This window comes from Falco naumanni, chromosome 4, assembly GCF_017639655.2.
Source record: "Falco naumanni isolate bFalNau1 chromosome 4, bFalNau1.pat, whole genome shotgun sequence".
NCBI lineage: Eukaryota > Metazoa > Chordata > Aves > Falconiformes > Falconidae > Falco > Falco naumanni.
The window spans coordinates 53,635,788-53,648,254 of NC_054057.1; the positions used below are offsets into that span (position 1 = coordinate 53,635,788).

The following is a 12,467-nucleotide window of genomic DNA, read 5'->3' on the forward strand; positions in this document are numbered from 1 at the left end:
CACACAGATCGGCATGAGGACTGTGGTTTTACTGCATAGGTAATTTATCTCTCCCTGTTTGTAGCCCATGAAGACAGAACAGTATTGCTGCAAAACAGGAGGATTTAAACACAGGGAGATGACTCCAAACTAGGTATTGGGCAATGAGGGTGGTACTTCATTGCCCAGAGAAATCACCATCACCTGTAGGCACATTCCTTGACTTTTTAGATGGAAGAACCTTGCATCACCTGTACCTCTCACAGGTTTCCAAGATAGGGCCCTCAATCTCTTATATGAAGTATGCTTTGTTCAATTAGTCCAGCATGTAATACTTTGTTCTCATGAATTTTGGAGCTACTCTGATGTGCAGTAAGGCAACTGAGACTTAATTTCATTATTCATCTCAATATGTTCCTGTTACATTCAGAGAACAGACTATGGGCCCTCCTGTGGCTAATTTAGCACCTGCAAATCCCCACGCTTAAAGCCGAAGGCTGAGTAACCCACCAAACAAATTTGCAGCAACTATGCACAAGTCAAATCATCACACCTGCTGGAAGACTTTATTGTTTTCCTTTAGAAATTCTGTCTTAAAATTGTCTTTAATTGTCTGTCTTAAAAGGAGACCATCATGTCCTAGTTCTCCAAGACTAGGCTGCATCCCACAGCTTTTTCCAAGAAAATATTTAATTCCTTTTGACAAAATCTGAGCAGAGTTTCAGGGAAAGCAATGTACCTGTAGGATGTGAACCACCCTCAGCTTGGAGCTGTTAATAGAGCATGCACTGAAGTTAAGCAAACGAAGGATATTTAAGCTAAAATAGTTAAGAAGTTCCTAATGAAGCTTCCTTCAGCTAAGCCAGACTCTACACTGATATAGATGAAATTCAATGCACTGATCAAAAAGCCATTCTATTATTCACACCACAAACGCAGCAGCTTCTACAAGTCTGAAATAAATATTTAAGTGCAGTAAAATTGGAAGACTTTTTGTCTAAATTTGCAGGATACCATCTTCCCTAAATCAGATGATGCAACATTTTTGGAACTGCTTAGCTTTATCATCTGTGCTTGCTCATTCTTACTGTTTGCACTGCAAGATGCTTCAGACTTTAGTAACTGCTACTGCAGATAACCAAGCCACAAAAGGAGCTTGCATGTTTACCCTGCCCCATCCTTATTTTGTTTCAAGTTATGAATTTCAGCATCTTGGAAGACAATGGTAATAAGATTATGTACCTTAAGTCACATAACCAGAACATACACCTATGCTGCTTTGTTGGTACAATAGCAAGAATTTTTTCTTCAACTGTATAACGCAGGCCAGAAGCCACTCGAAAGGTTAATCTCTCCAAGTTCAGTTTAGGGGTATTTTTTTTTTTTTTAAACCACTGAGTATGCATGACTGAATATTTGTTATGCAACCATAACAACTGGCCTTTTCAAGCAAGATTCCTGCATAATGTGAATACAGAGAATCCAAGGCAAACATGACTTGATCTTAAAACTTTAATAGTAAAAAAAGTGTAAAACCAAACACACCGCTGAAAACTTATCAGTAAGAATGAGAATTTAAGTGTTCAAATTCAGAATAGTGCAAATTTTCTTCACTCCCCTCCCCACCTCTTCCAAACTTAAACTACTTTGGTTAAGATACTCAGAAGTATTGGCAAAAAATGAACTTTTGACTTAATTTTTGGCTGCATTATTTCTAACACATACAGATTTATTTTCAGTCTTTACAAATAAGTCTTAAATACTTCTCTATCAAACATCTGTAGAGATCACTGTCATCTTTACTTACATCTGGTTTTACAATGTTTTGAAATTGGTTTCAAGATGGTTACAAAACTGCCTCCCCAGCAGGTAGCATACTTCTTAAAACAGCTGAGCTGATTCAGTCCTGATCTGAGGAGCTACTTTCTTCAGGTAGTCCTAAAAAAATGTGATTATTTAGGTTTGAAGAAGGATCTCACATCAATGAAATTACTCTTGATTTACACCAAAGCAAGATTAGAATCGGGGTCCGCTCTGTAATACAGACTTTGTGCTAAACTTTTCCTGCTACAAAAAAGCACAAGCAGCAGTTACAGCATTCCCTTAGAAGAGTGAAAACAGCCAGAACACTGCTACCTGGCCTCAACTTTTTTTGATGGTCAGCCTTTAACTGATGCCTCTAACTGTGTCTGAAGCCATGTGAGATTGGAAATGAACACAAAAAAATTGCATAATACGAAAAGGCAAATCCATAAAAGTTTACAAGTACACCATAACCACAAAATTGGAGTATTCCTAAAAATTTGGGTTCAACAAAAGATACAACAAAACTAGCTTTACTAGTTAAATAAATTATTGCTCCATTTGACTCCATGCAGCATTGAAATGAACTCAGAACCTTTTCTCTTTAATCTCTCATAAGAAATGATCGATAATGAAGAGAACATGAGGCTCAGATTTACTGTACATTGCACTTCAACTTTAAGACCTAATACTTGCTACTTAGGTCTCCTGTGGTCTAAGCTATCAAATGAATACCTTGTGCTCACCAGAACTAAGTATTAAGAAACACCAAATGTTTAATGTAGTGACAGAAGCACTTCTGTTTTTTTTTAAGAAGGCAATCACAGATTGCAAGTTCTATAGGGTTGTGAAAAAACAAGTAGTGATCTCTTTTAGAAACTGAACTGAGAAAACAAGCTGTTCGCTATTCTTCACATACAGTTTACATCACATTTTAGGCCTGCTTCTGTTTCCCATCGTTTCAGTCAAAACCCTGACTCAAACAGAAGCAAGATCAAGGACACCTCTAGGAGGAAACAGCAAATGTAAGGAGTTGGGGGCACGTACTCAATGGCCAAGCACTGACCTGCAATGCAAGTTTCCCAGTGACACCAGACATTTAAGATACCTAAGACTTCCTTCAGTGAGATACTGAAGTGTATGTCCCTATTAAGCAGGAGTGCGCAGACACCCTTAAACTTCTTCCTGAACTGGGGCTAGAACGTGATTCTTGCAAACCTAACTGCAAGTTTCAGAAGTAATGAAATTTCCAGTCAGAATTTCTTGATATAGTTCATGTTCGAACAAGATTGTCTCCATTGTTCACCTATCGTACTGAATTTATGAATTCTAAACTAAGTGACTTCCAACCTTTTCTCCCTCCAACCCTCTCCACCATCAAAGACAGAAACTTAATGCAGCATAACAAGTAAGGGCATGATTCCTTCATAAGACTCCTAAAAGCATTAGTGCAATGCCTTTAATCTGTTTCGATCACTCTTATTTTTAAATAACCCTATTTTTTAAAGATTTGGATAAATACTATTCCTATTAAACCATACTTCATCATTGTTAAGCACCATCAATCTACTTCCTTTGGGCACTGATACAAGAGCTTGTAATTAAATTTCAGTTTCAAGGCTTTAAAATACGGCAGCTGATTCAATAACTTACATTGGAATCTAATACTTGGAAAACTGCCACTTAGCCTGAACAGCTGTATGCAACTTGGTGTTAAACTCTTCCAGAGAACAGCCATACGCAAATGCTTACGCGGTAAATCAGGGTAAGATTTCAAGATAAGCAGTTAATTTCACTTGGCTATTCTAAGAGTGGATTAATATTTTTTTTTCCACAAGTCATTTGTGCAGTGAGCCCATAAAGAGATTATTTTTTCTAAATAATCTTCAATTTAAAACAGGAACACATCTTCGTAATGTTGCTTTCACACTGGCATCATGCTCTCTTCTTCAAAGATTTAGTCATTGTGCGGTTTCTCTGGAATACCCTATGGATAAAAAATACCAAGCACATTATATTTTAATGCCATCTGGTAAGTGAGTACATCATGCAGTTTTCAACGATTAAATGGTCAACTAGCTTCAGAGAGGATGACAATGACCTAGCAGATATGGCTTCTTATAAGAGCTCAACAAGCGTGTGCTCCTTAAATCATTATGGGTCTGTGATGCCTCTATTAGTTAATCTGATAAATCCACTTACCAATTGCACTACTTTTTATAAGCCTTTGCTAGCTTTCCTCCCCATCTCAGTTTATTTCTTAGCAGAAGGCACAGAGTGCTTCACTTAATGGGCATTAATTCAGCTTTTTTTAACAGTCCTCTTTCAAATTGCCTTGAAGCATGTTACTTTATTTTCCAACTAACACCTGGTATCAGATAGACTTACTCATTTCCTCCTAAGTCCCTTTTCTAGTATGAAACCCTGTAGTATGTCAAGCATAACAAATTTAACAAACTTCTTTAAAACAAGCTTGTTCTTTTCATTCTAGAGTCAAAATGCAAAAGTATTTGCAAGCACTGAATGCATTCAGAGCTCTGCAGCCTCTAGCAGCAACAAACAATAGATTTTTGTGAGGTCCAAGTTCCGAATACCACCCTAGTTCACCAGATGTTGAGAATGATGGTTACAACTCAAAGTGAAGTGTTGCCGTCCGTTTAACGAGCACTGACTGAGCAACTTCAGGTTGGTTAACTCATGTAAGCTCACTTGAAATCCAGCGATGGAAGGCAGAAAGCATCCCCCAGCTAAGATTTTTCAGGATGGGAGGGATGTCTCTGGGACATTTCCTGCTCTACATCTTTCTTTTCTAACTGCAAAAGCTAGACAGGGGCTGAGGAAGAAGTGAGGCAACTTCACTCCACTAGAGTAATTTCCACAAGTGCAGCCTTCTACACTAGACATGCCCAGAAAATATCTACTGTTGGATCTGTGACTGTCACATGCAGCCAAACAGCTCAGGGACTACAGGAGAACATATCTACAAAAATAACTGTTTTATTCAAGTTTAGTTTAAAAAAAATGCAATATTACATCTTCTTGCCACATTCACAACAGCTGACGAAACCATTCTATTTTAAAAGTGATATTCATTGATCTCCAGCACTGAATGCTTCACAGTGATATACAGAAGTGGTCCTATGAAAATATAGGGCTTCAAGTTTTTCCAGACTACGTAGTGGTAACGACAAGATACTTCTAAACAACCAGAATATAATGCTTTGCCTTGCCAACTTCCCTCTTTCTTTGTAAGATGACAAGCTTGACAGAAAAGTTGCAGGCAGGAGCCAATCTGATTTTAACTACATTCAGGTGAGATGTCAGGTGAAAAAAAAGTCAAAGGAAAAAAAGAAAAAGTCCTATGTGCCTATGTTTATTTTAGCTCTTCTTTAAGACTCCTTTTTTTTTTTTTGCCTTCTCACCTAAGAAGCATAGCAACTGGAAGTACTGCATATGCCAATGTGAAATACAGAACTGTAGCATATAACTGACTACAATTTTATTCTGACACTCTGCTTGCAATAGCAAAGCTTAAATAAAGCTACATTAATATATTTCTTTACTCAATGTGAGTGGCAAATTTAGAAAGAGAAATGACCCTCTCTTCCCCCCATACACACAGTCCTAAGGAAAAACACATGCAGACAGTATGCACTGCTGGAATTTGAAGGGGAAGTGGTGAGCTTGTATTTTAAAGAACCTCAGAGCAAACCAAAATTGACTACGAAGTTAAGGTTGTGACCATGGTCACATAGGGAAATCTGTAACTCGGTATCAAGTCTGCACGAAAAAAACCCCTCAGGAACAGGTGTAGATTTGCCCCATGCCTTTTTTTTTCCCCCCAACAGCCTTTTCTACAAGAGGTTACTGTTAATTTAGCATAACTGAGAATCAATGGCTAACATTAAAATTTAATTTCTTTAGTAGTGGTGGTCAAGCAGCAAGGCTCTCTTCCCCAACTTGTCTGCAAGACTGTTCAGCCGCAGCGTCAAGTTCGGACTATCCACATTAGAAGTACATTTGCATCCACCCATTGGGTTAGCAAGGCTAGACAGAAGAGACAGAAAGCCCATTCCAGGCAAGACAACTAGCTTTACATTAATCTTTTTACTCATTCGTGGTTCAGTCCCCAAAAGCAGCTCTCTCCCTTATTAAACAGTTCAGAGACTACTATTTCAGGAACTCCTAAGTCTACAAATGCCCTTGCTTCAGTAAAAATGCAATGCAAAGGACTTATGTAGCAAAGAAGACAGAAGTTAAATCAATACAGTATTAATTATTATTATCCATCAGTGTCAGAACAGTTTTCACAACCAAGCCTTAGGCTGATGTGCAGGCATACAGCCAGGTTTACTCTTACATATGCTGCAAGGAAATAATTCCTTAAGAACCTAGCAAATTAAACTGTAATTTATACTGTATTATCCCATATATGGAGTGATATTTGAACTACATTTTAAGTGACCAGAAAGAGCATATTTTACTCTAGAGTAGTGGAATTTAATGCTATATAGGGACATTTCCTTTCATCTATATAAGAAAATGCTTTACTGCATAATTAGAGAAAGCCCATTTGTGGCTCAGTTTTCTAGCTACCTTAGATGTTATTTCTAAGTACTCTAAGTACTGAGCAGGAGTGATTAAGATTCTCAGCAGAAGTGGCATGCTGATTCTAGTCTTATTTAGACTGTTGCTGGAAAACGTTAAATACAAAAGATACTCAAACACTTACTAAGACAATTCCCACTCTACTGGCAACACACATTGTACGCTTACATTTCAACTCTTGGGAAGATACCTATCTATCTCTGTCAGTTTGTGAGTCATACCCTTAAAGGCATAGTTTGTTCTTGGATTAACAACAATGGAATGTATTTGGATTGTTAAAGGAAATGCTAATTATACAGTAATTACCATAGCCAGTTGGCGTCCTATGTTTCCTACAGTCACACCTCCTGAGAAAAATATACACGGAAGCCAAGAACGAATGTAAAGAAAATCTGGGGATGTATACCTAGTAAACAAAAGGAAGTAAGTTAGAGGCAAGTTATTAACATCACCTTACATACTCTTAACAAGGTGCTATGGAATTCTCTCTCTGGACCCAAACAAAAAACCAGTAACATAGGAGAAGAAATAGGGAGACCAAATGAAGTCTGTTAACTTAGTAAGCTTCTTAAACCCAATGTCCTAGCAAGCAAAGTTTAGAAGCCAGTTAATGATACACCAAGCCAGCGTAAGTTCAGTTTTCTGAGCTTTTACAACTTCAACATACATCTCAGTTTGTCTGCTCTCCACCCTCCACCCTCAGTTCTCCATCTGATCATTTCTAAAAGAGACAATCAGCTGCCTTAGACAAACAAAAAGTCTTATTACAAGAATATGCTAAATATGTTAATAACTAACTTCCAGTGCAGATGTATCCCTGTTTCTAGTTAAGACATGAGAACTCAAATAGTAATTTAAAAGCTTAACTTACTGATAAACACCATTATATACAAGAAACTGGGTTATCAGAGTTGCTACAAAGGCTATTGTAATTCCAAGTCCGAGACCACTTCTTGAACGATCAAATGTCCACCACAGACCCAGTGACAAGGCTGCTAGAGTCAGGGACAGCTGGATGTTGTTTGCAAAATCTAGTTTCTGGAAAAAGATGTTAAGGACAATTCTTTTAAGTCCGCAGACATCCTGCTGCTGAAATTGAACAAGGGAGAACTCAAAACTGAAAATGAGCGTGATTCTGTATCTCTACAATACATTAGGGATCTGGTTTTCAGACCTGACGAGCAATCATAGCTCTTGTTGACTTTGACTGGAGTGTGAGTAAAAAGGCAACATCAACTTTTGTCAAACTAAGTGTCTAAAGAATATACTATTTTGCAATATATTTAACTTTTATGGATTTCTGGCTCAAGTAACCTAGTTATCACTGCTGATTTAGATTTTCTGCCCAAACCACCATTATCCAACACAAAGAACACTGACTGAAAACTGTTCAGTGTACCTCACCAGTAAACTGTGTTAACTCTTAGATGCAGACAACATACGAATTAAAATAACACAACTATACTGTTACGCTTGCAGTTAAATCAGACATACCATGATGTCTACCCCTCTTCCCTCCCAGAAGCCCCCCCCAACTACTTTTAAGTGAACTGTGTTATCTATCTTAAAGTAACTGGTGTGGTGTACTGCAAGTCTCAGAGAATTTTGTCTCTGCCAGTAGCACCATCCTTACCTTTGTAATTTTCACAGATGTGAGTCGGAGAGACTGTTTCATGACAACAGACTAAGCACATCGAGCAACAATGCAAATTAGTTCAAGGATACAGCACTTGCATGGTTAATGCCAACGAAAACTGCTATACATCGCATTACGCTGGCCCATTCTCTCTTGAATTTGTGTGGTTCCCCAAGGTGGCTGTCAATGCAGGGATACAGCAGGCCAACAACAGCTGCAAGAGAAGCAACACAACTTGTACGAACCATTATACAATGATTACTTCAATATTACTAAGTATTAGTTTGGCAAACAAGTGCTTGACAAAATACAGGCACTTGTCATGCTACTCCAAGTCTGATGAAGTAAAGCAAATTATTACTCCCCTACTTTAGAAAAGAAAAAACTCCACTCTAACAAGCAATTATCTGTCTGAATCTTTAAGGCAGAGATACATATTGCAACGTTAAAAGTGTTACTCTAAGTTCCTTTTCTCCAATGAGCATGTACCATCTGACATCCTGAGCAGAAGCTTGTTTTGTACCAATAAATAACAGAGCATAACAAAAGCTGAGTTACAGTGAGTAATGCAATATCTGTTTATTGGTCACGTGCAGGGCAGTTTTATGAACTCAGCTCATTAGCTGTGAATCAGGCCCTGAATTAAATATTTGCCTGTACTCAAGTTTCTTGGCAGAGCTGCTTTCTCTTCTTCTGCCAGGCTGTAGATCAGCCTATGCTCCCATCCAAATCAGGTGGATTACGATACTAAATAGAAGCAGAGCTGAACTTAAAGAAGCACCTGCTATTGGTCGTATTTATGAGAGGGAAAAACAACTACTCATACTATTAACCAGACAAAGTTTTTCTCCTCATATAGCATCTTCTCAAGTCTGCATGTTGGTTGGAAAAGAAAAACATAGGCTAGTGTTAGATCAGTTGCTAGCACAAACACTAGATGGGTTTCGTTCTTCTAAGCCTTGCAACTCCATGTGTTGTCACCAACTCCAGGGCTAGACATGCTGCTTTATAACTGTATGTAACATCTGTCTTTGTTCCCTTTCCTACCCTTCCCCCCCCCGAAACTCTGAAGAGAAGTAGCTTAGTAACTTCAATGTTAAGAAGGCTACAAGACATATGATTCAAAGGCAGGCACGTGGTCTGATGCTGAAACAATTTTATTATTCTAATGCCAGTTACCAGATCCTTTACCTTATGGTAACAGCTAAATGCCAGAGTTTTATCCAGCTGTGACAGGACTATGAGAACTGTCATTGGGGTGTATCAACCTCTTTTTACTACAAAGTTTGTAAGTCATTCAAGTTAATGGTGTATCATTCATACTCCCTTACTATCAAGTACAAATAGTACATGCCAATATGTAAGCAGCCCTGAGGAGAAAGACTTGGGGGTGTTGATGGATAAGAATCTCAACATGACTTGGCAAGATGCATTTGCAGCCCAGAAAACCAACCACATCCTGGGCTGCATCAAAAGACGTCAGCAGGTTGCGGGAGGTCATTCTCCCCCTTGACTGCTCTTACAAGATTCCACCTGGAGTACTGCATTCAACTCTGGGGATCCCAACATAAGGAGGACATGGACCTGCTGGAACAAGTCCACAGGAGGGCCATGAAGATGGTCAAGAGGCTGGAGCACCTCTCCAATGAAGACAGGCTGAGAGTGTTAATGGCTGTTCAGCCTGGAGGCAGCTTCAGGGAAACCTTCCAGCAGCCTTCCAGCACCTAAAGGGGCTGACAAGAAAGCTGCAGAGGGACTTTTTACAAGGCCCTGCAGTGACAGGACAAGGGCGGAATAGCTTAAACTGAAAGAGGATAAGTTTAGATAGGAAGAAATTTTTTACTGTGAGAGTGGTGAGACACTGGCACAGGTTGCCCACAGAAGCTGTGGATGCCCCCATTCTTGGAAGTGTTTAAGGCCAGGCTGGATGGGGCTTTGAGCAACCTGGGTGAGCAGCAAAGGGGTTGGAACTAGATGATCTTTAACTTCCAATGCAAACCATTCTATGAATAGCGCTGCATTAAAAAAACAAAATGCAAGAGTTGTTTAAAGTACTTTCAGTACAAATAAGGTATGATTACAGTGGGTTTATTTCCTAAAATTTAACGTCTTTTTAACCCTCCGATCCTTCATTAAAGCCTTATTTTGTTTCGACAAGGATAGGAGTGGGTTTATTAACGCTAATGCACTGGCTGCTGTGCCAACCGCACCGCAATCCGCGTTTTCTGGGGTATTTTGTGCTGCAGCTCCGGAGGCGGCCAGGGGCCGGGGGCAGCCGCCGCCGCACGTGACTTCCTTGTTTTCGGCCCAGCCCGTGGCCAGTTCGCGCCGGCAGCCAATGGCGAGCGCCACCCGCCACTCACCAGTTCGCCGGTAGCCAATGGCCGGCGGGGGGGGGGGGGCGGGGACAGCGCGGCACGCCGCGGCCCTGCCACGCCCACTCGTGCCCCGCCGTGGGGCGGAGGGGGCGTGCGGGGGTACCCCGCGGTGAACTCGCGCCCTCACCAGGGAAGCACGGCGGAGCTGCGTGGGCAGCGCCTGTTCCCACAGCCACCGCCGCGCCACGGCGCTGGAACCGCTCACTCGCGCTTCCAGACCGCACCGCCGGAAAAACGCACTTTTATCTACATTCAGAGTGCACCGGCTCAAAGAAAGCCTTGGGACACGCGGGAAACGCGTGGGTGGCTCCTGCACGTGGATAACGCTGGAGCAGGCATGCATCCTTCCAAAAGGCTGAGTCGGCATCACTCTGGGATGGAAGCACTGAGCTCCCGCACGCACAGGTCACAAATTCAGCCTCACCACCTCTCCTCCCCACGGAGGGGTAGGGAAAAAGATCACTCGTGGAGTCAGCAACTCACCTGCTGCTGTCCCGCAGCATGGGGGCACCCACCAGGCTGAGGAGAAGAGAGTAGAAATGACTTCGTCGGGGAACAGAGTCACATTCCTCTGGATCTGCAGCAAGTTCAGCACCAGGGCCATGAAAGCACCGACAACGAAGAGGACCACACTCCTCTGCACCAGGTGTTGACTCAAGTTCAAGGTGGTGGTGGTGGTGCTGCTGCTGGCACTGGTGGTACTGGGGCTGTGTGCTCCGTGACCCACCAATGCCAGCGAAGGGCTCGGTACGGAGGAACTCAGCATCTCGCCCACCTTGGCGGCCAGCCCAGCAGCCGTGTCCCCCAGCTGGGTTTTGTGCCTTCCCCTGGCAGTGCAGGAACAGCTCCAGGTGCAGCTCTCCAGCCTGGGCATTGGCTTCACCAGAGTCCTGAAACACAGGGCCAGGCTGTTAAAACCCTCCAACAACGGGTCAGCTCGACGCCTTACGCACCGCTGACACGCACCTCCCCCCGCCCCCCGCCTCCTCCAGCGCCAACCGGGCAGCTCAGGGCCCGACAGGCCGGGGGGAAAGGTGGGCGCTGAGCAGGAGCGGGGTGACCAGACCCACCTCAGCGGCCACACGGCCGGGGGCTGCGCTGCTGCGGCCCGTCACCGGCGGGGCCCCCGGCCCCAGTGACCCGAGAGGCTAAGCCCCGGGGGAGGCCGGGGACAGGGACCCCCGCCCACTGCTCCCTTAGACCCTCTCCCTCGGCGACGGGGCTCGCTTCCCAGCTGGGGGGCTGTGTAAAACCGCGCCGACCCCCTCCCCGCCGGGCACCGGGGACGCGGGCCTCCCCGCCCTCTCACCTCAGGGGGCTGCGCCCGCCGCCGCCTCAGCCCGTGGGGGAGGGCGACCGGCCGCCGCTCTGCCGCCTCCCTGCCGGCTCGCCGCCGCGGCCCGCGCCCCGTGTAAGGTTTATAAGCCCCCAGCCGCGGGTGTCACGTTACCCGCCGCCGACCTACCCGCGGCCGGAGGCAGCGCCGGGCCCGCCGCTCCCCTCCGCCACCCCTCCCCTCGGGCCGGGCCGGGGCGCGCGGGGCGGGGCCGGGCGCGAGCGCCGAGCGCGGGAGCCGCCGCGCCAGCCCGGGCGCCCGCGTCCAGTCGGGTGAGGCGGCGCAGCCAATGGCGGCCGGGCGGCTGATATGACGTGCGGGACACACCACCCGCCCCCCCCACCGCCCGCCGCCCGCGCTGCGGCTGACGGCGGCAGGACCGCGCGGCGGCGCCGGCCAATGGCGGGGCGGGGGCGGGAGCGGGCCGCGGGAGGGCGCGCGCGCCGCCGCCGGGCGGGAAAGGGACGGGGGCGAGGGGGCGCGCGCGGCGGCGGGGGTCATCGCCCCCACTGAGGCGGCGGCCCTGGGGAGAGCCCGGCGCCGAGCTGCGCCCGCCAGCCCGCCCCGGGGCGGTGGTGGAGGCGCTGGTGGCGGCGGCGGTGGTGATGGTGAGGGTGGTGGTGATGGTGGTGGCAGTGGTGGAGGTGGCAGTGGCCTCCACAGCCCAGCCCTCCCGTGCTCACCCAGCCCACCGTGGTGGGTTGCCCCCTTGGGAGAGGGCAGTTAG

General features: G+C 44.8%; 1 protein-coding gene across 2 annotated transcripts; it reads right to left on the reverse strand.

The window, feature by feature from the left end:
• Nucleotides 1-1,477: 1,477 nt before the first annotated feature.
• Nucleotides 1,478-11,966, reverse strand: INSIG1 (insulin induced gene 1). Of its 2 annotated transcripts, none has more exons than XM_040591039.1 (6): nucleotides 11,870-11,966; nucleotides 10,888-11,294; nucleotides 8,116-8,240; nucleotides 7,262-7,428; nucleotides 6,697-6,796; nucleotides 1,478-3,769 (listed from the first exon to the last, which is right to left on the reverse strand). In XM_040591039.1, the coding sequence occupies exons 2-6, from the start codon at nucleotides 11,276-11,278 to the stop codon at nucleotides 3,740-3,742; spliced, it is 813 nt and encodes a 270-aa protein (XP_040446973.1). In that variant the 5' UTR covers nucleotides 11,279-11,294; nucleotides 11,870-11,966; the 3' UTR covers nucleotides 1,478-3,739. The 2 variants fall into 2 exon arrangements, with proteins under 2 accessions (XP_040446973.1, XP_040446972.1); XM_040591038.1 differs by lacking the exon at nucleotides 11,870-11,966 and adding an exon at nucleotides 11,714-11,827.
• Between the last annotated feature and the right edge of the window lie 501 nt (nucleotides 11,967-12,467).

Excerpts from the sequence above, each read along its gene's own strand:
- INSIG1 (XM_040591039.1), bottom strand. The coding sequence starts at position 11,278 with ATGCCCAGGCTGGAGAGCTGCACCTGGAGCTGTTCCTGCACTGCCAGG. Across the intron at positions 6,797-7,261 it reads GTATATAATGGTGTTTATCA|GTATACATCCCCAGATTTTC; the intron begins GTAAGTTAAGCT and ends TTTGTTTACTAG. Across the intron at positions 3,770-6,696 it reads TAGGACGCCAACTGGCTATG|GGTATTCCAGAGAAACCGCA; the intron begins GTAATTACTGTA and ends TTTTATCCATAG.